Consider the following 26,831-nt stretch of genomic DNA (forward strand, 5'->3'; position numbering starts at 1 on the left):
ATAATTCGTTTATAACATTCCACATTTTTTTCATATTTCCATTTGCAGAGGTATATTTATTCATATAATAATTCCTCTTAACAATCTTTACTTTATTATTTACAATGTTACGGTATGTTTTGTATGCACTCAGTCTATACTGAGTTCTGTTTTGTAAATATTTCCGATACAATATATGTTTCTTTTTACACATTCTCTTTAATTCCTTTGTAAACCATGGTTTATTCTTATGAACACTATTATATTCAATTTTCTTTTTAGGAAAACATGAAGTATAAATACCAAGAAACTTTCTTAAAAATAATTCATAAGCAATATTTGCATCCTGATTTGTCATTGTCCAATCAGCGACACTAACATCATGTACAAATTTCAACACATTTCTCTCATTATACTCCCGCACACTGAAACATAACTTCCCTTTGTTATTATTTGTAACATGATATTTTGTTACGAAAAATATTGGGAGATGATCACTGATATCCGTTAAAAATATTCCAGAATAAATATCACTAATATCATTTGTGAAAACATTATCTATAAGAGTTTGTGTAGTTTCGGTAATACGAGTGGGACTGTAAATCAAAGGAGACAATGAGTATGTTACTAATACATCCAAAAGATCATTTACATGATGGCAAGACTGAGCATTCAATAAATTTATGTTATAGTCACCAGCCAGATATAAGATCTTATTTTCTCTATTTACAGCATCTAAAATAGGGGCAGTGATTTTCGTTTCAAAAAATTGCCTTTTCCGTTTCAGAAAATCATGAATTCCGTTTCAACATGGTGAAAAAACGGAAATTCCGTTTTCCCATATGAATTGTACACACAAAAAATGCAAATTCCATTTACATGTATTTGCATGCAAAAATGAACAAAAATTAAATGATTGCTATTTGAAGTTTGTGTACCTGTGTAATCGCGTATACATTCATACATGTTATGCATAGTGTATACCTGATGATTTCCAACCTCTGTACCACACACCCATGAAGACAAATGAAATGAAACATCAGGATTACAATTTATTTATTTCGACTGTCAAAACATGCACAGGGATCTCACTTAACCTTTTTCCTTGGTTGCCAGCCGGGCAACCTATAGTTTTTTAGGTTGCCAAAGGGTGGTTTAGGTTGCCAAATGGCGGTTTAGGCTGCCACAGTGATAATGTTCGAAGAGTATTGCGTAATGTGTAAATCTGCGAGGTTAATTATGGCAATGATAAAGAGGGCTGTTTACACTGCTGTTTACACGACTGTTTACACTGCTGTCTACAAATTAAAAAAAAAAATATACAAAGTGAAGTAAGTCTCTGAGTCTCAACTAGTGACGTACTAGTCAAGTGTTTTTATTCCTTTAGAAGCTGCAAACAGAATACACGATAATCAGTTTAATAAGCAGTGTTGATAAAAACTTCAGCACTAAAAGAACAATCAATCTATCTAAATCTTTTATACATTGTAATCCAGTTAATCATGCAGTGGGACATTACATATTTGTGTATCACTATCAAAGCGTGGCCTGCAGTATCAACAACTATCATTATGTCCTCTTTCTTGACTTGCTAGTCAAGTGACTTATTACTGTCTAGTCAAGTCTTTTTATTCCTTCAGAAGGTCTAAACAGATAAAAAATTTCAGCACTAAAGGAACAATCAATTTATCATTCTTCAGTCAATAATCCAGACAAGAAACTAGCACTCATTTCACTCTGATCTTTCCTCACTCTGGCCTCGGGTCCCCCCCCCCCCCCCCAAAAAAAAAAAAAACAAAAAAAAAAAAACAAAACAAAACAAAACAAAAACAAAAACAAAAACAAAAAAAAACAAAGAAAAAAAAACCGAGGAAACACACACACACACACACACACACTGCAACACAACAAAAACCTCTCCCCTACACCTTCCCGATTTCCGTGTTTCTGTCAGGTGAAACGACATGTTCAAATACAAGAATAAAACAACAGTAGATATTGATTGAAACTCGACACCCATTCATGCCAGCCAGGCCAGGCTGCCATGTAACTTCAGAGCACATTCCGACAGCTGGCTGGCAAACCACATGGCAGAGGAATTTGCGCGCGCGTGTAGATTGCTCGACTGGAGGAGGGAGGGCCTGGGAACAGCCCCTTGGTGATTAGTCTGTGAGTTATCAATAGCAGACCTTTTGAACAATTGCAAACGTCATGATACTATTTTGTCTTCCTTTTGGACTGAAAGAAAAACATCAAAAAGACGAGTTGAGTGTCACAAATTTTTACATAGCCATGCAAAAAGATTACTACACTCATGTCATGGCAAGAAATGAATCAATATTCCAAGACAAATACAAAGCAGCCTCGGGTACCTATAGACGGTGACATCGAGACGCCATGCATTCAACCATGCACGTTGTTGGGGAGCAACATGTTGGAGTTGGCAGGGAGAGGTGATCCTTGAGTTTGTGAGAACTTCCCGATACTCGGTGACAACACGATTGTGACAATCTCAAAACAAAGCTGATCCTTGTGGTCTCACGCCCAGCAAATCTGCGTGCTACTTCTCAATTCGAAGGAACTCTATCTCTGATCTGTTGAGTTGTTTTTGCTGATTCTTATGAACTTTTCATGCCTGAAGTTCAAATGGATGGTTGCCAAAAATTTCATGATTCACAAAGCTTCAGAATTTACTGAAACATTGCCTACTATATTCATATGAAATGTCAAATTTAGAGGGTACAAATCAATGTGGACGATCATCCACATCTCATATTTCAAATGCAATTAGACAATATTTCAGTAATTTATTTTAGACTGTTGATGCTGCAGTAAAAACATCAGAAATTTCATATGAACTTGAAAGTGTTAGGATGAAGACAAAAAAAAAAAATCTCGGCAGAAAACAAATACAAGTCTTTTTTTTATTGTCACTGGTAGTCACACTTGTGTTTTACAGATTGATAAATCAATAGGTATTATAGTATTGTATTACACATAGTTACAATCTCATAAAAATGTGACATTCAAACACCTAAATTAAGCTCATCAAATATCGCAGGTGAGTGAGCTTAAACGAAAGAAATATAAAATCATTACATTTGTAATCCTGGGTCTTCGCCCTGTGGCTTCGACTTGAGCTATCTTTAATTACCGGTAAACATTCTTTCCCAGTTCATCTCCAACACCCCAGACAGTTCATGACCTCCAAGAATGCGCCAATACGCGCGGTTTCTTCTGTTGAATGGTCTCTCTCTCTGTCCACCCCTCCCCATTCCCCAGTCTGGCACCTTGGCATCGTGGGATTTTTCTTTTTTTTTTTCTGGTGAAGTTGGTGTTCACATCATGCATTGTGCTCTATACACACGACACATGTGGAGCAGGCAGGCATAGCAAGTCACCACTCGACTCACCTGCTGGCAGCTTACCGCGAGCAGAAAACAGCAGTTTCTTCTGTTGCCGCTACTTTTACTGCCAAAATACTGGCTTTATCATCACACATTATTCGGCGAGACACACATTGTGTTTTGGAATATAAATGGACTTTCAGTTGGTGTTGGATTGAGTAAGTGTTCGACAGTTATTGAAACTCAAGTCTCCGCAGTCTGTGAATATCGTGGACATGTAATAATGATTAATTTACAGCTTCTGTTGGATTTATCTTTACTTTCATGTGTTTTATTTTGTTGAAAAGTGATTTTCCGTGATTTTCCGTGTGGATTACTTTTTCCGTTTCAAATGGCCGTTTCCGCGTTTTCCGTCCGTTTTCCGCGATCACGGAAAATCACTGTCCCTACTAAAATTGGCACAAATACATCAAGAAATGATTGTACAGAATGCGCAGGGGGGCGATATATTACTCCTAATATGATACTTTTTGATGAATGTAAGATCTCAATAAAAATAGATTCTATAACATTTGTACTTATATCAAAGTCCCATCTTCTTTTAAAATCAACACCATCTTTTATGTAAATTCCTACTCCACCACCTCTCCTACCTTCAGCTCTTCCATTTACAATGAAATTATAACCATCTATATCATACATTTGATTGTGAGTGGATAACCATGTCTCAGTTACACCAATAACAGTGAATTTTCTTTCAATACCATCCAAAAACATATTCATATTATCAAAATTACTATTTATACTTCTGCAATTTACATGTACACAAGAAAATTCCTGAGCAGAAGAACTATTAACCTTACATTGACTATCAAACTTATTGTATTCATCTGGAGTAAAATAAGAATGCACAGGCCCATTATTACACTCTGCATTATCTGTATGAAAAGGTAACCAATATTCCGAGAGACTCTGACAATCAGTACTGCTTAATATATCTAAGATGGTAGCACGACTAGGCATCATACAATTGTATATCACACAAACAACAAACCCACACAAGCATACAAACACACAAACACACACACACGCACACACCTGTCAAAGAGGGAACAGAAATACAATAAAAATCACTTGAGGAAAAAAAAAAAGAATGTTCACAAAAGAAAACCTTCGTATATCGGTCAGGGAACCATGATGATAAAATACAAGTATGACGGAGTCATTTTTAGATCATGCAGTTCATATGTGGGGGAAAAAAGTACAACTGTCTATACAATTATGTAAGATTTTTTAGGTCGTTAAGGCAAGAAATGAGCTTTTTCCTTTCCTTGTTCCGGGAGTCCTTTACTGATGCGAAGATCCTGCCATCCACAGACCACGCGTTTACTGTTTTGGGGTGTTTGTGTGCCGTGTTGAGCAGTGCAGCGTTTGTTGATGTCAGATCCTCGATGATGACTTTTCCTGTGCCCTTCAGTTTCCGTCTTTCCTTTATCAAGGCTTGTTTCGGCTTGTATGAGGTGAACTTGACAATAATGGGTCGGTGAGGGGGTTGGGCATGAGGAGGCTGTGACCTTGAAGCACCTGAGCGTAGGGCGTCCGCATACCGGTTCTGTAGAGCAGGTGGTTTCCCAACTCTATGAGAGCGATCGATATCGTGTGCTGACATCTGTAGACCCAACTCCTGGGCGAGTCCGCACACGATCTGGTCAGTATCTTCGCCATCCTTCTCTGCGATCCCAAGGACATGGATGTTGTTGCGCCTTGAATATTGTTCCAGGTTGTTGAGGCTGGCTTCCATCCTGTTGATTTTCTCCTCATGTGCATCTATTGTTGACTGCAAATGTGACCCGCTACAACAAAATGATCCTAAAGTCGGGCGAGGTCGATTATTTGAAAATTGCATGACACAATTCCCTAATCTTTCTACTTTAAATTGATATATAACACGTCTTATAAAAATAATCGGCTGCGGAGATATCGATGTTTAAAAGAGAGCATGTAAGACGTCTGGGAAATCACTGTTTCGAGAAAAGCGCCCTAAAAGTTCTCCTTGCGACGCAATCACAATCAAGAGACACGCAAGTCAGTATTCACCTCCGGACAATAGAAGTTAAGCCCTAGCAACCCCCGAAATGCTCATTCAAACACAGCATCGGCGGTCTCCTCACCGACCAATCAGTGACCAGGATGTCAGGAGAAGCGGCTAGGCATAGCGCAACCCACCCGCACGCACCAGTCGACTGGGCAGTGTGCGCGCTTCACGCTTCAGTTAGCGGCAAGCAGCAAACTGACCAATGAGATCACTCTGGTTGTTGTTAGGGGCGGAGCCTATGTGTGGCGCTCAATCCAAATGTTCGAACCAGTTTCTGCTTCGTTGAAACGCCCAAAAAACATGGCCCAGAAAAACGCTATTTTTTGGTCTTTCCTTTCATCATTTTGCTTCAAAATTTCGACAGATGATAGAAGACATGTCAGACTCTAATAATATGTCAAATTCAGGAAATCGTAAGTTTTGACCAATTTTGATGCTCTAACTTCAAACTCGATTTTCACGGCTTGGACCGTGCGCGACTTTAGGACCATATTGTTGTAGCGGGTCACAAATGTTGAAGCTCAGCAAACTTGGTGTCAATGGTTACCTGGATGTCATGGAGAGTTGACACATTGCGCTCAATGAGCTCACTGAGCTTCCTCTGGCTCCTTTCCAAAAGAAGGAATTCTCTAAATACATTTTACAGACTAGTCAATGTACCCGTGGAGTGCTGAATCAGCCGAAGTGGGGCATGGGGGGCTATGATGAAGTACATGTATCATGCTTGTTTGGCTTCAGCCAGTGCCCAGAAATCCTCTATGGGGATTCCCCCAGAAATGGTCACGGTCACTGGGTCAACGGAGGTCAAATAACTGTTTTGCGCTACTGGTCCGATCTTGGCCAAACTTGCTGGAAGCATAAGTAGGCCTACAACTTGGAAATCCCCATCGAGGATATTTCTGGGGGAATCCCCATATATAGCGCCCTCTATTGGGTGTCTGATTATTGCAGCTGATGGAGATTAGAAGTTCTTTGACCTTTGACCCCCAGTGACCTTGACCTTTCCAAAAATGAACCCCTCAAGGGCAATTTCGCGGTCAACCTGCATCCACCCACTAAGTTTGATGGAGATCGGACCAAGGACCTTGGAGGAGTAGAGGAACAAACAGACAGACAAATGTTGCTCGAATTATAGTATGATTTATGATGCTAATTTCACAAGGAAATATTAATTTTATAGATAAGATATTAGATAGATTTAGCAAAGCAGGAAACATGCAAGAGTAAGCTGATATGTGGTGGGATTTTTATTTTCTGAAGGTGCAACATATCAAGAAAAACAGTGTCATGCTAATTGTTTATTTACACACTTTCAATTGCTTGCTTCATCAGAGGTTGCATATGATGTAAAACATGAGTGATAATGATAATCTAACTTTGTATTTGACTCCTGGCAGGGAAGCATTGGACACACTGGCTGCTACTCACTTCCCTCTCCATTCATCAGAGTTTAGTCCTGGTAGTCCCAAGTACAATGATTACATCATGGCTCTTAACAAGGTAGCATTAAGATAGTTGATTTTAGTCTTTTTTTTTCCTCCAGGAAATTGCCTCAGTTATCACATGTCTTAATAGATCATAGATATTTGTGTAAGTTTATCTGTGTGACATTGTTTTACAAGTGATTAAGATATTTGTGTAAGTTTATCTGTGTGACATTGTTTTACAAGTGATTATAAGTTAGCAGGTGCTATTGTACATTTCAAAGTGTCATTTTTCAGGAGGCATAGTATTTTACTACCATGCACAATGCTTTGTGTGTGTTTAAACAAAATATGTTGTTGGATGTGTATTGATGTCTCAGTAACCAGCTATCATACCGCTTCCTTCTTTTTCATTTGTTCTTTCAAAATACTGGAGGAAAAAGTGATTTAATTTGCAAAAGGCTGCAGCAAAAATGTATATTTATTAACAAATGAATCAAAGCGGCAAATTATAAGAAGGAATAGCTACTTTGTGGTCTAATAAGACAAATGAAGGCTTTAGTGTGTACTGAGGCAAAAGTCAAAACAAAAAGAAAGAAAACACTTGTACAAAGAAAATGATACTCTATGAAGGACTGCCAGGGGTGTATTATTACCAATCAATATGTAAGCTTTGCTGATCTCTCATGCATACTTGAATGACTATATTATGGCAATGGTTGTATGACATGTATCCAGATACTGCAGTGATATAGTTTACATTCATTGAATTTCTTCTTGTAGGGTGCACTAGGCAGACTATAAACATTTCTCTTACAGTTATGAGTAATTTGCATTCTGCATAAATCATATCCTTTGAGTCTTGTCTTGTAAATGGAATACATTGTTGTGTTGTAGATCTTGACATCCCTAGTCCTTACTGGAAGTCTGATGCTCCTTGAGCTAGTCATCAGTATCCTGTGCCGAGATGAAAGACATGTCTATGAAGACAAAATCCAAGATGCACTGGCTTCTTTCTCTAAACGGTAAATCCACCTTGATGTCATTCATCTCGTAGAAGATTTCAGAAGTACTTGTGCATACATGTCTATTGTTAATTGAATGTTTTCTTGTATGTGAAACATGATTACAATACATTTGATAGCTGAATGTTCTGATTACAAGTGCTATCCCCTATGCTTTATATTGGAGGCATGTTGCAGCCTTCTATAGCCTACTGTTTAGAATGAAACATTGAAGATCAGTGATGTAAACTTTAGGACAGGTAGGGCTGTTTTATAAGACTTCAAGAATGATTTTTGGCAAGTTAATGCTCAAACTCAGATCCATTTATCCAAGTTGATGAGATTGCCTTCCTTTTGTATTTTTTTGTCCCCGCCGAACGAGTTCGAGCAGGGGACTATGAAACGGGCTCCGTACGTGTGTGTGTCCGTCTGTGTGTCCGTCTGTGTGTCCGTCCGTCCGTCCGTCCGTCCGTCCGTCAGTCCGTGTGTCCGTCCGTGTGTGCGTCCGTGTGTGATCAAAATCTTCAATTTGCTACTTCTCTGTCATTTATGAGCCAATTTTGATTCTGTTTGCTTTATATGATAGCACTACATTGGAGCTTTGAAACTTCTACACAGAATTTCAGTCGTGACCTTTGACCTTGACCTTTGACCTATATTGTACATTTTGCTACAAAATGCTACTCCTTCGCCATTTCTAACCCGATTTTGATTCCGTTTGCTTTATATCATGGCACTAGGTGAGGGCTTCAAAACTTCTACACAGAATTTTGACCTTTGACTTCTTTGACCTTTGACCTTGATTTTTGACCTGTATTGTACATTTTGCTACAAAATGCTACTCCTTCACCATTTCTAACCTGATTTCGATTCCGTTTGCTTTATGTGATGGCACTAGGTGAGGGCTTCAAAACTTGTACACAGAATTTTGACCTTTGACTTCTTTGACCTTTGACCTTGATTTTTTGGCCTGTATTGTACACTTTGCTACAAAATGCTACTCCTTCGCCATTTCTAACCCGATTTCGATTCTGTTTGCTTCATGTGACGGCACTAGGTGAGGGCTTCAACACTTCTACACAGAATTTTGACCTTTGACTTCTTTGACCTTTGACCTTGATTTTTTGACCCGTATTGTACACTTTGCTACAAAATGCTACTCCTTCGCCATTTCTAACCCGATTTCGATTCTGTTTGCTTTATGTGATGGCACTAGGTGAGGGCTTCAACACTTCTACACAGAATTTTGACTTTTGACTTCTTTGACCTTTGACCTTGATTTTTTGGCCTGTATTGTACACTTTGCTACAAAATGCTACTCCTTCGCCATTTCTTACACGATTTCAATTCTGTTTGATTTATGTGATGGCACTAGGTGAGGGCTTCAGAACTTCTACACAGAATTTTGACCTTTGACCTTTGACCTTCATTTTTGACCTACATTTTGTTGTACATTTTGCTACAAAATGCTACTCCTTCGCCATTTCTAACCCGATTTCGATTCCGTTTGCTTTATGTGATGGCACTAGGTGAGCGCTTCAAAACTTCTACACAGAATGTTGACCTTTGACTTCTTTGACCTTTGACCTTGATTTTTGACCTTTATTGTACATTTTGCTACAAAATGCTACTTCCGGCGGGGACATATATTACGCACCGCGTAATTTCTACTTTTCCTTGTTTTTTTTTTTTTACTGCCACCTGTAAATACAATACCTTTTTTGTTTGTTTGTTTTCTTTACCCCCCCTCCCCCCCCCCCCCTCAGTAAATCTTTTTTGCCTTCCCTTGCAAATCTTTTTTTTCCCCCTTGATCCTTGTGAATATTTTGGTGTCTGCTTTCTATAAATTTTTTTTTTTTCACTCTGCCTGCTGCCAGGCTGAACCCAGAGAAGCAGGCAGCAGCAGCCAATGTTCCATTCCAGATATTCAGGGAAGAGAAGCGTTACCCCAAAGAGGTTCGTTTGGCTGCTATCCAGCGAGTCTGTGTACCTCTCCTCAGGCAGGCCTCCCAGCAGGCGATGATCACCTTCTACAAAAGTCACATTCATGAGATTCTAAGCGTCCTGGAGGCCAAAGTTGTCAAGGTTGGTATGGAAATATTGTGTCATTAATACTAATTCAAAGTAGTGGAACAAAATTGATAATTACAACATGGTGTAGCCTGGAAGTCATCTCTACATTGTAGATCTATATACAGGGTGTGGTCAAAGCTGATTGGTATCAATGATGTTAAAAAAAAAAAACCCAAAACAAACAAACAAACAAACAAACAAACAAACAAAGAAGAAGAAGAAGAAAGATTTGAAATTACAAGTGTAGATGGGGAGCCATGGGTTCTAATGTGTGGAAATGATAAAGCACTTGTTAATATCAAGCAAACAATAGAGTTTGGAGCATCATTATTACCCAGCATACTGAGCCTTCATGGCTATTATCATTAATGTGTTATGTTATGTGTGAAATGCCTGGTTGGTTGATTTGTTTTAACCCTAAAAAGGCTGGTGGGGGGGGGGGGGGGGGTTGTAACCCGCCTCGACATTTTTTATGACTATTCTGTCCGCGCGAAATTTTTTATGACTATTCTGCCCGCGCGAAATTTTTTGACCGCACCATTCCTGACTTTTTACTTTTAAGTCTCGCACATCTTTCAAAACCATTTTCACAAAAATCGCTCATAATGTTACGACGCTGCACGACCTTTTCTACATGCCTGTCAGACCGAAAATGGCTCAAAAACATGATTTTGTATATAAAGTCTATGCAAATGAAGTTTTCTCGCCTTATTCATAAAGATATGATTATTTTCACTTTCATAGACTGAAATCAATTAATTTTAGCATAATTATGCTTGAAATAGGTTCTGTCATAAATTTTGCGAAAAAAAAATGATAAAACAAATGGTCGAAAAACAATAAGAAATTCATAAAACAATAAAATACATATGAAATTAAATTTGATACCAGATCTTTTTTTTCAAGTACATTTTTAGGAATGCTACAGAGAATCATCAAAAATTAGGATTCTAGGAGCTTTACTTTCTGATTTAGAGCACAATGTATGATTTTATGCATATATTAGCATTATTAATCAATATAATTTCTTGGTAGATTACGCTAGAGGTAATACATGTGACAATTTTCATGGCGATTGCGCGATTGACGGCCGAGATCTCAGGGGATGGGGGGAGGGGGGTTGAATCAGCCCTCCCCTGGCCACAGAACACCCCAGAACACCCCAAAAAGCCCGGTCTGGTTAAGGTTAAAATGTTAATCCTCATATGTTGACCTACAATGCAGTGATTCTAATGAGGATGTGTAATCTTAGTAAGTTAACCTACTGGGATAATAGGGTATAGCATGCATAAAGTCTGTTGGGAATCTTAAAAGCAACAGATCAAGACATTTCTGGAGGAGTAAATTCTGTCTCAGTTGGTTTCACTACGGCACAGTGTTGGTGAGTGATATCTCTTAGAAAGTATTCTAGTATTACATGAAATACATGGTAGCAAGAGAGTCTTTTGATTTCAGAATTTTCATATGTGTCTATGTGCATATGTGTCTTTATGTGTCTGTCCTTACTGAGGCTACCTAATGGGTGTTTAGAACAGGTTAAAGTAGAGAACAAAGGTGTACCCCAGAGGTCAGTGTGTGTACATGTATATGTGTGTGGAATGAAGGAAATATTTAGACATGGTTTGATTTAATGCTGTTGTAGAACCCAGTTCAGGCTTTTGAGAACCAGCTTGTGTGCAAGATCTGCTACTTTGAGTTGGTGGAACTGCTCTACTCCAAGCTGAGCAGAGAAGACTTATACACTGAACAGTCAGTCATCAACAGAGAGTACTGCCATGGCAAAGTCGGGAAAGGCAATGAAATGACTGCAGCCTTAAACAAGTAAGTCAGCTCACACTGCATTAAAATAATAGACAAGATTAGAAAATAGAAGAAGAAAATTACTCATACCTTGGGCACTGTTTTCATTTATTCCAGTCAGTTTGGATGGATTATCAGGGTTATTGTTAGTATAAGCAGAACATGTGAATTCAATGCATGTTGTTCCTGTAGCCATGAATGGGAAAGTTATCATTATCATCAGGTCAATGAGTCCTGTTCTCAATCTGTATGCTGATGAATCCAAATCACCATATGTCAAGGTAGAAACTGTTATTGTCATGTAAGATCTCTGATGACATGTTGTTGAACAACTTTATATAATTATGACAAAAGATATATTTTGAGCATGGTATGTTTATTATGTGAGTTGCAAGGTTACCTCAACTCATTTATTGTGTTTGCATACAGGGCTGCTCACAGCTCTCGTAGTGAGGATTGTCGAGGAGAGACGGTTGCCGTGGAGCTAAGGCGTCAGTTCCACTGTGCTGCTTACAATGCTATCATTGCCATCATCAGCTGTGTTCAGAGTGATCTCAAATTCTACAATGGACTCCTCTTCAGTGACAACATTGCAAAGGTACTACAACTTCTTTCCTTCCATCTGTGTGTGTGTTTTTTTTTTTTTTTAATTGTTATTTGGATGGCTTTTTCTTTTCAATTAATGTGAATTGTGCATTTGGATCATACGCATGTAGTTTAAACATATTTCAAAGGATAATTTAGACTTGTAAGAAGCAACATACATTTCTTTACTCGTGTTTTATGCCAAAGAAGTTAATTGATAATTTTTGGTAAGCTTGTCTTAAATCATACTCAGGGCCAATTCTTGTTGGATAATTTGCTGGATGTACACAAGCAGTACACCTTTGATCTTGAGTTGGACTCACCGTTTGAACGCAAGAAACGTTTTGTAGCAATCCGAAGCCAAGCGAGGGAGACAGTCGGCGTGGAGGATTCTGGCTTTGTGTCAGGTACGAGGAGCATTATTCTTTGAATATCATCCTTTAAAGCAGCATTTTAGTATCTCGGACACTCATCACATAATGTCTAGGAATGGGTAAAAGGCATGATATAGATAATGATTTGTTTTGTTCACTGAAGTATTCATCAAGTTGATTTCGAGTTAATTGCCGTATGTAACAGTGCAAGTAAGCTGCTCAGAATATAAATACCTTCTACCTATATCTTGTATTTATACCTTGAGAACCCATTCTGGGTAACTAGAGATGTGGAAGTGTATTAGGAAGGTATTTGTCCATTTATTCTCTAACCTTTGTAGTACAAGGGTTAGACAATGAATGGACAAAAGAACAGTGCTAAATGTCAGATGGACAAACAGTGTCAGTTCCTCAGTCAACCACTGAGATTGGCAGCAAACAAGTGTCAGTTCCTTAGATAACCACTGAGATTGGCAGCAAACTTTGTCTTCACAATGTTCTTTTGAAAGTTGAGAAAAAAAAAGTAGGACTCTTGAAATTAAGTTAGCCAGATATGGTTACAGTAGCATATGCCCCTTTACTCCTATGTGTCGGTGATCTGTGTGATATTCCTGAGAGAGAATCTATTACTGGTCTGAAGTATCTAATTGATCTATGTGTGTATATGTTATTGCCAGGACCAGCCCATTACTTGTCATCCCAGTACTTGTCAGACAGTAGTCTGAGTGAAGACATACAGCAGTTTGACTTTTCTAGCGGAGTCCATCATTTCTCAAGCTCTATGGAGAGTCAAAGGGAGGCAGCTGGATCCAGCCAAGGCAGCCAGGGGGCTCTATCAGTGGTTAGGACAATGGTCAGTCTCTTACTATGTACTTCCAATCTTGTCTTCTTCTTCCCCCCCCCCCCCCCCCCCCCATTATGATGACAGGGTACATTTTAAATAACCCAGAACTCATCCTACTTTGAAATCTCTAATTGGTGCAATAAAATTATTTTCTTTGTTCTTCATTTGTACATCTTTCACCATTGATTGATAATATTTATGGTATGATGTTTGGCAAGAAGTCTGAGTTATAAAATACAGTGACAGATTGCATTACCATTCTCTTGAAAAAAAGGAATAGGACTTATCCCAAAATGATGAATAATGGTAAGATTGTTCTTTAGTTTAATCATTTTCTTATTGTAGAGGAATAGATGAATCATTTACCATGCCAAGATGACAAGATCCCTTCTATCTCATTTCATTTGATCAGGACTCTCATCAAGTGTCAACACCAGGAGGAGACTACCTTGAGATGGAGCAAGATGAGCTGAATAAACATGAGTGCATGGCTACCATGACTGCTGTCATCAAACACATGGTTGCCAACAAAATAACCCCAGAGGTTAATAAGGAGGTCAGAGTCACATGTCAGTCTGTTCAACAATTTTGTGATACTATGATACCACCTCTTCACGCATTTATCTCAGGCCTCACACCTGTAAAATGTTCAGTACAGGGCACATGCCAGAAGGAAATATCAAAAAAAAAAAAAAAGAAAAAAAAAAGAAGGGATATAAAATACATGCACCATTCAATGTCTTTGTTGTTTGGTGTCCAGGCAAATGAACTTTCTACACCTTGGCCCTAATATTGCAAGAGGGCTATTGTGCTCAAACATTACTCAAAGGTCATTCATTGCAGACTTTTACTTCACTGCTCTAATGTTATACACATTTTTGTGAACCTTTGTCAAAACAGATAAAGTCCCTCTGAAATAAACGAGAGCATTTCCAGCTTCAAAATTGGGAGCATTTTATAGAAATCACACTCATCACCTGCAGCTAATTAATTCTCATTAGGGTGTTAAGTGTTTTTGTTTTTGTGAAGTTGTTATACCAAGTTGAGGTGCCATCAATCCTGATGATTATTTCAGTCAGGTCACTGACTTGTAATGCTTGTTTTCCTGTCAGTTTAAATTTGCAGCTGCTTTTTTGTTGTTATTTCTGATTGTTTTTTTTTTCCTTTTTTTTTTCACAAAATGTGTTAGCCTGCTTGTCATTCTTGTTTATGCTTTCTGGTAGGACTGACTTACTCTAATATCTGTCATGTTCTGACACCTCTTCATGGGGAAGCAATAAAGATTCAAGACATTTAAGATATTTTTGATGTTCACATACATCCAATTTCATTGAAATCATGTTTGACCAGAGTGAACAGTGTCCATGTGCCATTTTCTATGTGGAATTTATGGTAGTTGTCATGAGAGATTTTTTTTTTTTTTTTTTTTCACACCATCCTGTTATCACAAATCAAGTATGGTAGATGAAACAATCACTTACCTGGCTAAATCTCTATTTCATATTAAAAGGCACCTGAAATGCCTACCTGGATGTCAAATCTCCAGAAGAAGTTGTCTGCTGCTGCCACCAATGTCAACATCAAGCTCTTCATTGCCAGACTGGTAATCAACTGTCAAGAGGTGAGCTCTAAAGGTCATTGATTTAGGAGGTAAAAATATAATTTGATTTATTTTAGTTACTACACTTTATGTTATACACGTCAAATTGGTAGATGAAAAGGGCAAAGCAGCGGTAATTCCTGATCTGACATAGACCAATACATATGGATAGAAACAACCTATAGAAACATCCAACAAATAAAGAATAGTTTCCAACAAATAGGAGTAGGAATGTATGCCTGGATGCCTAAAGTGGCATAATGATGCTTTTGACACACACAAAAAAAGTGCTACTCACCTCCAACTAATTACTCATAATATACAATGTAACAATCAAACTTCATATGGTATAAAGTGGTAAGTGTTGGTTAAATCTTTCTATTAAACACGTATTGTGAGCCCATCACTCAAACTGTTAAAGTTATTGTCAGAGATAATTTAAAAACTCCCTCAAAGTTTTTAACCTTGGCTCTGAAATAGAAAAAATTAAAGAGTTAAACAATATCTTACTGTATTTTATATGATTTTAAAACAGTCTTAATAATAGTAATGATTTTAATGTTTGTACTTGTTATATTGTTCATATAAGTATTCCAAGATGAATTTGTTTTGATTTGTTTTTTCATCACATAGGTGTTCATGCCATATGCCAAGTTTTGGCTGGCACCTTTGATGCAGCTTGTGGTCAGTGGTCAGACTGGGTCAGCAGGAATCAACTACATGGTGCTGGACATCATGGTAGTCCTCCTGGACTGGTCATCAGTAGCTATCCCTCAGGTAATCTTGGACACTGTTTCTTGGATTCTGCTATCTGGAAGTTAATTGTAACTTGGAGCTTGTAGTAAGCCTGTTCTAAGATTGAAAGTTGACCAAAGAGAATCTTGTAAAATTTCATATGAATAAGTGTTATTCCAAGTTATGAATAAAGACTAACAAAAAGTAATCCCCAAAAGCAATCCAGTGTGTTCTCTTCATGACAACCAAATGAAAATAGAGGAAATCAAATGTGTTTAAGAGAACTAAATGAAAATGACTTCTGTTTGTTCCAAGGCCAAGATTGAAGCCAGTTTATGTGCATTAACTTTGCTCTTTGGCTTGGATTCACTGACTTGCAATGGCTGCCTGATGTTTTGTCAGGACCAGCGTTTGGCGAGTCGAGTGCTGGAATTCCTCATGCTTCATTGCCATCATGAGAGTAGAGCCATCATGAAGAACAACCTTGAGGTCATCAAGACACTGGTAGAATGCTGGAGGACTGTCATTCAGGTTCCTACAAGGTCAGTCTCCTCACAGCGTAATCATATATGACAGTAAACATTTTGTTTTTTTTTTCACCAGATGATACTTTGTATTATATCGTAATGAACCATAATCTAGTATCTCCCAGAGTTTTAGTGAACTTTTCTGCATATAATTGGATGCTTCAAAATGTGTCATGTAAACTTCTTGCTAAATGAGCCAGAGAAGAAATAGCAACAACTACAATGTTACTATAAAGCAATTATTCATTGAATGTGAATATTATTTTCTTCTTTAAATCAACCAAGGGAGACAAGACAACATTGTTCCCTATATTAACAAATAATAATTAATGTTTGGTATTTTGATACATGAATCAACTATTCTAAAACATTCATCAGTAGGTGTAAAGAGAGAACAGCTTTGTTTTGTCATATGAGAATTAAATATCATAAAGTAAAATACATTGCATTAATGAAAAAATGTGGCTTTGCTCACACCATGTCTAGTGAATGCCAAATATGAGAAGTCTGTGAAATATGGTGCTGTATTCAGGATGATGTACGTAATTCAAACAGTGTGTATTGTCAGCTGTTAGTGACACATGTATAAATTCCTTCCAGGGTCATCTATGACAGCTTACAGGATCAGACACAGGATAGAAAGAACAGTGCTATTGGGATTCAACTTCTGGGTGTCATCTTGGCCAATAAACTCCACCCTCTTAGCCAGTCTTGTGATGTAGATGAAGACAGGTACACGCTTCAACCATTTTACTTCCTGGTGCATGTTTTCAATGGTGATGCTCTGCTTTCTCAGTGTTTTGATTTCTTTCTCTCCTTGTTATCCTCAGTAAGTGCCACAGCCTTTCATTGAAAGAGTATCTCATTTTCCTTAGCGTCTCTGTCTTCTTGTTTTTAGGACAGGAATTTGTGTTTGTGTGTGTTTGTGTGTGTATGTGTGTGTGTGTTTATGTGTGTGTGTATTTTGTTTTTATAATCGGACATAAATGTACATTTCCATGGCCAAATATGTCAAGTATTTATTCCACAGTGATTTAGAATTGTGCTGAGAATATGAATGAAGTCATTAAACTTGAATTGTACAATCTCGATTCAGTCAGTCTTTGAGTTACAACTCAGCCACATCCAGAGGTAATGTCATTTCTATAACATCTAACTGATGTTACTAGAGTGGCATTTTCTGACATTTCAAGATTTCTGTGGTACTGCTTCAAGTCTTCAGTTTAGAAAAGACAAAATCTAATTCTCTCCTCCTGTCTTGAAATAATCATAAAAATGTGTTCAAAAGAATGTATTACATGATGGAGACTGAACTATTATCCTGTATATATGTAATCTGTAGATTCTACAGTGTGTTGGCCTCAAACCTTGGCAACAAGTACAAAGCAGTTCATGCTGCAGCAGCTGAGGTCATCGGCATGGCGATGAAACAAATGGCAGAAAATGACCAGGTAAGCTGTACATTGAAAAACACATTATAAAGAGAACAAATTACAGAAAATGACCAGGTAAGCTGTACATCGAAAAACACATTATAAAGAGAACAAATGGCAGAAAATGACTTGTAAACTACACAGTGTAGAACAGATGAAAGCTCTTTATGGAGTCTTTAAAGAGGATAGGCCTACTGTAAAGAATAACTCAGAAAATGATGACCAACCTAGCAAGTCCAGTGTATATAGCTTACCTTTGACTCAGCTATGGCTTCTAGGTTCTATGTTGAACACTTTGATGTAAAACCTCCAACAATTATTGTGACCTCCATAAGTTCTACACCAGTATTAGAGAACTTTGCATTCATGTGTGATTGAAATAAAATGAATTGACTTAATTTTGAGAAGAAATGAGACATCTGAAGAGAAATCAAATACATTGCTGTGAAATGTAAAGAATATCAATGGCTATCAATTGCACAATGTTATATTTGTGCAGGTCACCATAATTGCTGAAGGTCTTACATTGACTTGCTGATGACCGTTTCAGAGAGTATTTTGTCTTGTATCACAGATCAATGATGGACACCTACATGAAGTGACACAGAGAGAGTTAAACCAGCTGAGTGCAGGCAAGGAGGTTATCTACATCACCTGCATTCACAAGATTCATCTCCATCACCCAGCCTTTGCTGATAGGTATTGACTCATTCATTCATAGTTCTCTGGTCACTACTTGAGACAGCAGTGATGGGGGGGGGGGGGCAGTATGTGGGAATATAAACAAGAAGCTAACAAATGAAATGTATCAAATCATCTGAACAGTAGAAGAGTTTTTTTTTTTATTATCAATATTTCAATGTAAAGCTTCCAGACATCTCTTTGCTGAGGAGAGCAATCAGCAAATGGATCAATTTCTTTGAGTTATAGATATTAGGAATAAGTATAATTGTGATACACAATTTTGCCTGCAAAACATATAAATGGCAGTGTGACATGTAAAAGAAAAAGAAATAATTATTTTAAGGGGAAGGGGCAAGAAAAGGAGTGAGAATTGAGGATAATTCTTAGAATTCTTCACTTTACTATTCATTCATATAGCAATTGCTCTGAGATCATTTTACAGCGTAGTATGTATTGTCTCACAAACATATAAGAATGTCTCCATATTAAAACCAACGAATTGCTGCCTTGAACATTTAAATGAGTGATGGTCAAGATTCTAATTCATGATGTCCCCCTGGTGACTGACCCTTTAATATTTGATGTCCACTCAGACTGTTGAACAAACTCCTCTTCATGCTACCGTCCATCCATGGTCAGCCCAAGACTGAATGTCTAGAGATCATCACTGCTCGTATCGAAAAGATCAACAATGTTTTCATCGAGATGAAGAACAAGAAGATCCTCTCTCTACTCACCCACAAGTAAGCTTGCCTTCTTCCATGCTATCAGCTGGAGCTGGTTTTTATGGTTTACAAGACTTTGATAGCATGATGTGTACAGAAATTATGTATATATAAACTTTCCCTCCAGTACGTAGTAATATTGCAGCTTATAGCAATGTCCTGCTACATGTCATTGTGTAGGTTGTACATGTGTGTGTGTAGCGTATTCAATTAGTTTGTATTTTTAAGCGTATTTTGTGGTAATTTCTGTCAAATCAGGAATAGGAGAGACATTGTAAACATGGAAACTGAACGTGTGACTATGTGTACTCGGGAGTCACACTATTCCATGGGATTCCTACACACTAGGATACAACTTCTATAATAAACTTCCAACAAAACAAATGCCTCATCTAAGAATGCTCAGAAGACTTGTCCTTCCAAATCTCTCAGAAAGCACAGTATTACTGAAAGGCATTTTGATAAACTCCCCTTTCAGTTTAATTGTTCATGTTGGTCATTATAGACAATGTAAGAGAAACATGCACATGTACCATGATTCAGCAGTTATATATGGGTGTATTAACATGTTGTAATGAAATTGGAGACTTTGAAAAATTAAAAAAAATGTTGTAAATAACAGTCTCCTTTGTACACAAAATGATAAGGATGTTTGATAATTGTTACATGCTTACTTAGAAAAAGAAAGTGCTCTTGCCATCTTAACATATACATATATAAACTGCACAGTGAACATAAATTAACACACACCTACACTTTTGTACACATACCAGGGGACATTGTGTGACATAAAAACCAAACAGGAAGAAAATGAACAAGCCTTCAGTCTTACGTTTATGTAGCAAGTGCAGGAAGACAACATGGTAGTGCATTATAATTCTTTCCTCATTTCATTCCAAACACAGGGACCAGAATGTATTCAAGAAGTAAAATAATGCTGAAGTGGGTAATAACTTTTTGGCAATGGTGTTTGGTACAGAGACAATTACTAGTGTCATATGAATGGACATATTTGTGAAGAATTAACCCTAACTAGGCCGGGGGGGGGGCCTCCGAGGCCCCCCCTCGACGTTCCGCACGATATATCGCTAACGTGAAAAGCTGTCACCGCGACGTTTCATGACTTTTTTCTGTCGAGTCTCCCGCAACTTTTGACACCAAATTTGCGATGCCCGGGCGCGCGGTTCCGAAGTTTCGGATAAATATGTACATGCATGTCAGACCAAAAATTGTTCAAAAACTTGAATTCGTGTACAATTTCAATGGAAACTGTGCTTACAGTCAAATTTCATAAAAGCATGATTATTTTGGGGTTTTATTGATTAAAATCAACTAATAACACATTTTCTCGTTCGGAACAATGTCGCGGACAAGTTTCATCGAAAAAACAATGAAAAACATAAAGTCGAAAAAACAAAGAAATACATAAGAAATTCAAAAAACAATAAAATACTTCAGAAATTTTTTTGGATGGCTCAATTTTTTTCTCTTATATTTGCTTAGGACACTAAAAAGAATATTTACACAAAAAAATGTGCCCATTTCAGGCTTTATTTAGTGATTTATACCAAATTGTCTGATTTCATGCATCATTATGCATAAATTAGCATAATTTAGCATAAATGACAATTTTTCAAAAATCTAACTTCATAGCACTTTAGATTACATCATAGGCAATGTGTGTGCCAATTTTCGTCGCGATTGCGGTCGACGGCCGAGATCTGGAGGGGGGCCTGGGAGGCCCCCCCCCCCCCGGCTCTATGATCTACCTAAATAGCCTGGCCTAGTTAGGGTTAAGATATTGAGGAATTTGTGGAAAGGAAATTTTATTAAGAAATGTGAATGTCAAAATAGAACTATCAATTCTGTGTATATTGAGGGTTCTTAGATGAAAAGATACAAACATGACTGTACCATGTACTTGGAATTGGTACTAATTTCTGCCATAAGTATAACAAAAGTCACTGTGAGATGCAATCATGATTGTGCCACAGGTAAGGGGAATGATATGAAAAAACAACAAACCCCAAAACAATGAAATGGAACTAAGGTCATATCACGACTAGGAGAGGACCCAGCATGGAGCTTTGAGGGATTCTACTTTGGATTCCTTCTCTGTTAGAATTAGCATTATGGCATGGTATGAAGTGATAGTGGCACTTCTTTTTCATTTTTGGATGGCAGGCCTTCTAATGGTGAGACTATGATACTTACATATCAGAATTCAGTGATGTCTCATATGATTGCAATGTTCTTAACCTGGCTTTGACCTCTTTCTCTGTATAGGGATGAAGCTGACCAACTGACCAGTCTCAAGTTGGTCAATGGGATGTTGCCTAAACTGAAGCCAGCTGAGATTCTATACCTTCTCCCAGCAGTCAGGGACTTTGTCTCTCATCCTAGCTCTGCCTGCAGGGATGTCATGTATTCAGTCCTCATGTGGATCTATGATAACTTCAAGTAAGACTACTGCTCCATTTCTAGATTGAATTCCCACTGTACCTGGTACTCATTTAGATGTTAACAGAAAAGGGAAAGGGTTGATATTGAAGTCACAGGAATGATGGATACATGTATTCCTATTAAGACTGACCAATGTATATAGATCATTAACTGTACTATGGAGTGTTGTTGATCACACACCACCAAATATGAAATGTAATCAGCAGGTTGGTTGGTAATCAGTAGGCTACTTCAGTCATGTGATGTGAATTGATTTCCCACATACCAAGTCAGGACAGGAACTGTTTGATTTTTTTTTGTTTATGTGACAAAATAAGATACTTCAGTCTATGTGGTGATGATGCTGTCTGTATTCTAGACTTGTAATGATCAAACTATAAACATGAGAAAGATGGGAATATGAAATTTATTTAAGATAGCCTACTATTAATATTGTTTGCACATCAAAACTCTAAAAGCACAATTAATGCAGCTGGATACAAAACCTGTGTCTTTAATGCTATGTCTTTGCAGTTGGACCTCTTCCATGGTGTAAGTTAAGAAGGGTTCCAGGGTGTGTTTCACATCAAGAGAAAATTACCCAAAGAAAATAGTGATTTTCACTCTGAAATATAAATTTGTAGGATAAAAGTGTTGTATAAGTGTTGCCAGATTTATTTCACTCTTCAAAATGATCAAATGAAGCTCTAGAGATGAATGAGATCACTGATTCTTGCATCATAGGGAGGAGGCTTCTCGACAGGAAGAAGGGAGTAATGAGATTCTTGAGATTGCCAAGGAGACGCTCCTCAAGGGTTTGTCTGACCAGGAAGACTACCTCCGGTATGTTGCCACACCCACTGGTATCATACTTTCACAATTTCTAAGCCCATGCGAATGACTGCAAATAATGCAACCTAAAACCTCACAACTTAGAAAGTACTGCTTCTGTGTAATTCATTATTCATGTAACATACAAAATGTTCATTAACATTTTACGACGTGCTGCGTATCATACAAACTTGAAAAGTGCAACTGATAGTATACTTCTGGTAATGTGGTGTCAGTGTGGTCCTCTCAAATGATCTGTTGCCCAAGGTCTTTTTATCTTCAAGATTGATAAACAACACGAAATTCAGTACAATTATAGGACAGGATAGTGGATTAGTGAGAAGTCATTATTGAAACTTCACATGTGTTCAGTTGATATTAATGTAAACACTAATGATTCATGAAGACACATTGTGCTTTGATCTCAATTCTTTGTGCATATTCAACTGGATGGAATCTGGGTAGAATTATTGCTGTACATTTGTACATCCTTAATTTTGTGTCTTAAACAGCCTACGAGTGAGTAATTTTTGGAGTCATGAGTCACGTTTACCGACAGCCACACTAGACCGCCTCGTCTCTATCCTTGGATGTATGTACACACCATCAACTGAGAATCGTTTCCTTGGTTACGCCACCAATCTCATGCTGGAAATGACATCAAGGAGTCCAGACTTCAAGAGAGAAGTTTTTGAACATCCTCTTTCTGCATGCAAGTTTGAGGTTAGGAGTCTTAAGGAAGCCTTGTTTTACTCACGTACAATGTACGCCCTAGAATGTTATAGTGATATCAGAATATTTGCATGTATTGAATAAACAAATAAAAACAACGACTTTGTCATGTTCAATCTGCTTCTGGAATGCTGCTAGCCGTCAGATGTGTATCTACATGTAGATTGATTTTGTGCTGAGTTAAGTGCAGTTATCATAACACTAATTTGCCCTCTGATAACACAGCTGATTTGACATGACGATGTGTTTGTTAATAGAATGCTGTTGACCTGTTTATTGATTTAAATACTTTCTGTGGAGACTATTGACTCAGACAGGAAGATGTGAGATAAATGTAATGATTTGACTGTCATTGTCTCTACAGACTTGAAGTCTTCATCCAGCTACTGGTATGCATATGACTAGTTGAGGTACACATAAACAGTCTACAGAGATTATTTGCAAGTTCATGTTTGAAGCCAGTCATATTTATACCCGAACAGGCAGGATCATGTGCCTCAGAACATTTTATGTGCTTATATTTTGTTTACAATGTATGTGTTTGTTTCTGTGTCTCAGTACTGTTTGTCTGTACATTAGTTGTGGACACTCTTTGTGTTTTGTTTGTTCCACATCCTTTTAAAAGTCTCATTATTCTGTGTGTAACAGACTGTCCAAATTGATCACTCTTGGCGCCAAAGACATGTTGCCATCTCCACACCCCTGTTTGTGGAGACTCAAGGACAGTCCCAGGGTGGAAGGGGATCCCCCTCTTCCCAAAGTATGATGTCATCAGGGGAATCCCTGGCTGGACAGGTGAGGGCAACACAGGATGCCCAACAGTTCACTGCTACACAAGACTTGGGTGAGTGTGACAGTATTGCTTGCATGGAGTGGTAGCTGCAGACCATATAGAGACAGTGATATCAGCTGTCTCAGCTGGCATCTTACAGCTTTTGACTTTGTGAAGAGGATTTAATTCTGTCAAAGTCTCTCTATAGAGTGAAAAACAAGTGATCTGAACTGTCTTGAATAGGAAAATAAACAGTGAAAAGATGAAATGAATAAATAGGGACATGAGTGAAGCTGTCAGAACTTAGTTTGGAAATGAAACAGAATTGTAGTGATTCAACACTGTAATAGCACAAACAAGACACACTGTCATAGAAACATGGTAATGTTGTACCAAGGTGGTATTTAGCCTGTGTCATGTGACTCTGTTTTCAAAATGTTATTATTGCACCAGATGTTGTTTCCAGCCGAAAGAATGCCTACAACTGGCTGACCGGGACTCAGGACACGTTTGCAGACCATTCCTCCTCTCTGTCCACTGAGTCTTCATCTCTTCTCTTCACCATGGCAACCACACCCAGGAAATATTCCAGTGTCTCAAGAAGAGGGATGAATCAGGATGGAGGGCCAAGTGGGAGTCGGGAGGAGACGAGAAAAGGTAACTAAGAATCATTCTTATTCACTTAATTGCAAGGATTATTTGCTTGAAAAAACAACAAGTTTACGGATTAACAACATGATGCTGAGACAGTAGTAATCACTCAGTGTGTTGATGCTCAAAGAAAGACCTCATTGTCGACTTATATCATGTTTCATTTTACATTTTTACATTTTATTTTATTCTATTTTATACTGTTGGCAAAAAGATGCCTCTCTTATGTCTTATACGTCATTTGAATGCTGCTTACTGTATATTATATGTTTTTTGTTTTGTGAAAAGCATGTGAACAAAACAAATATCCATGATATGGACAATAAAAGACTGAAATGAATGGAATGAAAATGTACTATAGAAGAAAATGAAGTGAAATGTTCTTAAAATATTTGGATGACTTGGTGTTTTTCATGTACCTAATATCTCTTTTAGTTTATATTCATAAAATTACAAGGAACTACTTTTAAAACACTTAGCATACACAGGTAAAAAATCATGTTTCTTATAACCTGTTGATTTAGGTAGAGATAATGATGACTTGCCCTAGTTGTGTAGGAGACTGCTTCAAAGAGAAAATCTGAAATACAAAGTACAGGAATTCATAGTAATATCTGGTAGCAACAGGCCAAATTCCAACTCTTCTGTATGGCATTTTTTTGTTTTTACCATCACACATTGATTTGTTGATTGATACTATTTCACACACACTTGATGAAAGAATGTACTCTAACTAGCAAGGATGCTACCTCTATCCTGTGATCATGTCATTTGTCATCAATACCATCATCAAAGTCTTTTCTTCCATACCAGATGACACTTCAAGGTAACAACATTTTCCAAATACAAATGACTTCAGTGTAATTTTGGAAACTGTCTTCTTTGCAGCAGCAAAATCTTGCAAATTCACAAATGATGTACCATTGCAATCTGACTGTCTTACTAAGCATTAGAAACACATCAGTTCTGACCTGCTGTATTGAACATTTATATTCACATGTATTTATAGCACCAACTGCTGAAGAAAGAGAAGTGGTTCGCCTGAAACGTCGGTTCTTAAAGGACCACTCCTCAACTCGTGCATTCTTTGCCAAACAGGCCTCCAGACAGAAGCACATGAGAGAGGTAAAGTCTTTTTCAGTGTCATGCAAAGTTGCCATCAGACTTAAAGGGGAAGTGATGGATATGAAGACTACAACAATTCATGATGTCACAGTAGAGCAATGAGAAAAGATAAATAGAAAAGAATTCAACATAATTTCATTTGTCTAGCATAATGAGATAGCACTTGCCTCACCTACGTTGTACATGTACTTCAGAAGGCTGGAGGAATAATATAACTCTTAACATACAATGTCAGTAGCAAGATTAGGGAATGTGTATTTTACATAAGATAAAGTTTGCAGAGTTCTTATTAAATATTCTTCATATTGTTTCACTACTGTTGCATCACAAATTGTTGTAGTCTTTTCATCCAGTGATTATGGTAAATGGATTGAACCAAAACTTCGCAAATTCATAACTTTTGAACAAATTTTCTGATTTTCCTCAAACTTCATGAATATGTGCTTTTAATTGCTTTAATTCTAATTTCATTTAAAGACCTAATAAAATGCTTGCAAAATTTTTTAATATGCAAAAGAAATGTAAAATATATGTCATGATTATCAATGTAAATATGTTGTCAGTGTCGTTCCGGTTTTCATCGCTTCTAGAAACTCCCCCAAATATCACATTTTTGGAGGACCCTGTTGCAGCTTTTGCGAAAAAGATAGTCACGTGACCAACACCCCTGAACCGATTGATGACGTATAAGCACGGAGTTGTGCTCAGTTAGCAGACGCCGCTCAGCACAAGCACTCAGATTACTAGCTTGGTACACGCGCGTACACGATAGCTAGCCCGGCCAGGCCCGGGCACCGCGGGATGTGCGCTCCCGGTCGACACACTGACTGTCGACATGTACGCATTACCACGTACATTATCACTAAGTTAGCTTGCACAGATACCTGGTACCTCGAGCATAATGTCTTCCCCTATATGGGTAAACTTCGACATTGATGATGATGATGAAGACTGCAGCTCTGACGACAGCGAAGAGGAAGAGGAGGCACATGAAGTTGAAGGGGAAGATGGGGAGGGAGAGGCAGCCGATGAACCAGGCAGAACGTTAT

General features: G+C 37.8%; 1 protein-coding gene across 1 annotated transcript in view; it reads left to right on the plus strand.

The window, feature by feature from the left end:
* LOC140231591 (DNA-dependent protein kinase catalytic subunit-like) overlaps nucleotides 1–26,831 on the plus strand; it is a 119,973-nt gene that overhangs the window by 49,300 nt on the left and 43,842 nt on the right. Inside the window, exons 38-58 of the mRNA XM_072311737.1 lie at nucleotides 6,819–6,921; nucleotides 7,743–7,870; nucleotides 9,727–9,934; nucleotides 11,565–11,743; nucleotides 12,152–12,320; nucleotides 12,561–12,714; nucleotides 13,359–13,534; nucleotides 13,938–14,087; nucleotides 15,036–15,146; nucleotides 15,759–15,902; nucleotides 16,263–16,402; nucleotides 16,988–17,119; nucleotides 17,730–17,838; nucleotides 18,395–18,519; nucleotides 19,098–19,247; nucleotides 21,516–21,689; nucleotides 22,416–22,514; nucleotides 23,015–23,225; nucleotides 23,883–24,078; nucleotides 24,460–24,663; nucleotides 25,667–25,782. Coding sequence (XP_072167838.1) covers nucleotides 6,819–6,921; nucleotides 7,743–7,870; nucleotides 9,727–9,934; nucleotides 11,565–11,743; nucleotides 12,152–12,320; nucleotides 12,561–12,714; nucleotides 13,359–13,534; nucleotides 13,938–14,087; nucleotides 15,036–15,146; nucleotides 15,759–15,902; nucleotides 16,263–16,402; nucleotides 16,988–17,119; nucleotides 17,730–17,838; nucleotides 18,395–18,519; nucleotides 19,098–19,247; nucleotides 21,516–21,689; nucleotides 22,416–22,514; nucleotides 23,015–23,225; nucleotides 23,883–24,078; nucleotides 24,460–24,663; nucleotides 25,667–25,782 — 3,178 coding nt within the window. The remainder of the gene's footprint in view (nucleotides 1–6,818; nucleotides 6,922–7,742; nucleotides 7,871–9,726; nucleotides 9,935–11,564; nucleotides 11,744–12,151; nucleotides 12,321–12,560; nucleotides 12,715–13,358; nucleotides 13,535–13,937; nucleotides 14,088–15,035; nucleotides 15,147–15,758; nucleotides 15,903–16,262; nucleotides 16,403–16,987; nucleotides 17,120–17,729; nucleotides 17,839–18,394; nucleotides 18,520–19,097; nucleotides 19,248–21,515; nucleotides 21,690–22,415; nucleotides 22,515–23,014; nucleotides 23,226–23,882; nucleotides 24,079–24,459; nucleotides 24,664–25,666; nucleotides 25,783–26,831) is intronic.

Source organism: Diadema setosum, chromosome 8 (assembly GCF_964275005.1).
Source record: "Diadema setosum chromosome 8, eeDiaSeto1, whole genome shotgun sequence".
Classification (NCBI taxonomy): Eukaryota; Metazoa; Echinodermata; class Echinoidea; order Diadematoida; family Diadematidae; genus Diadema; species Diadema setosum.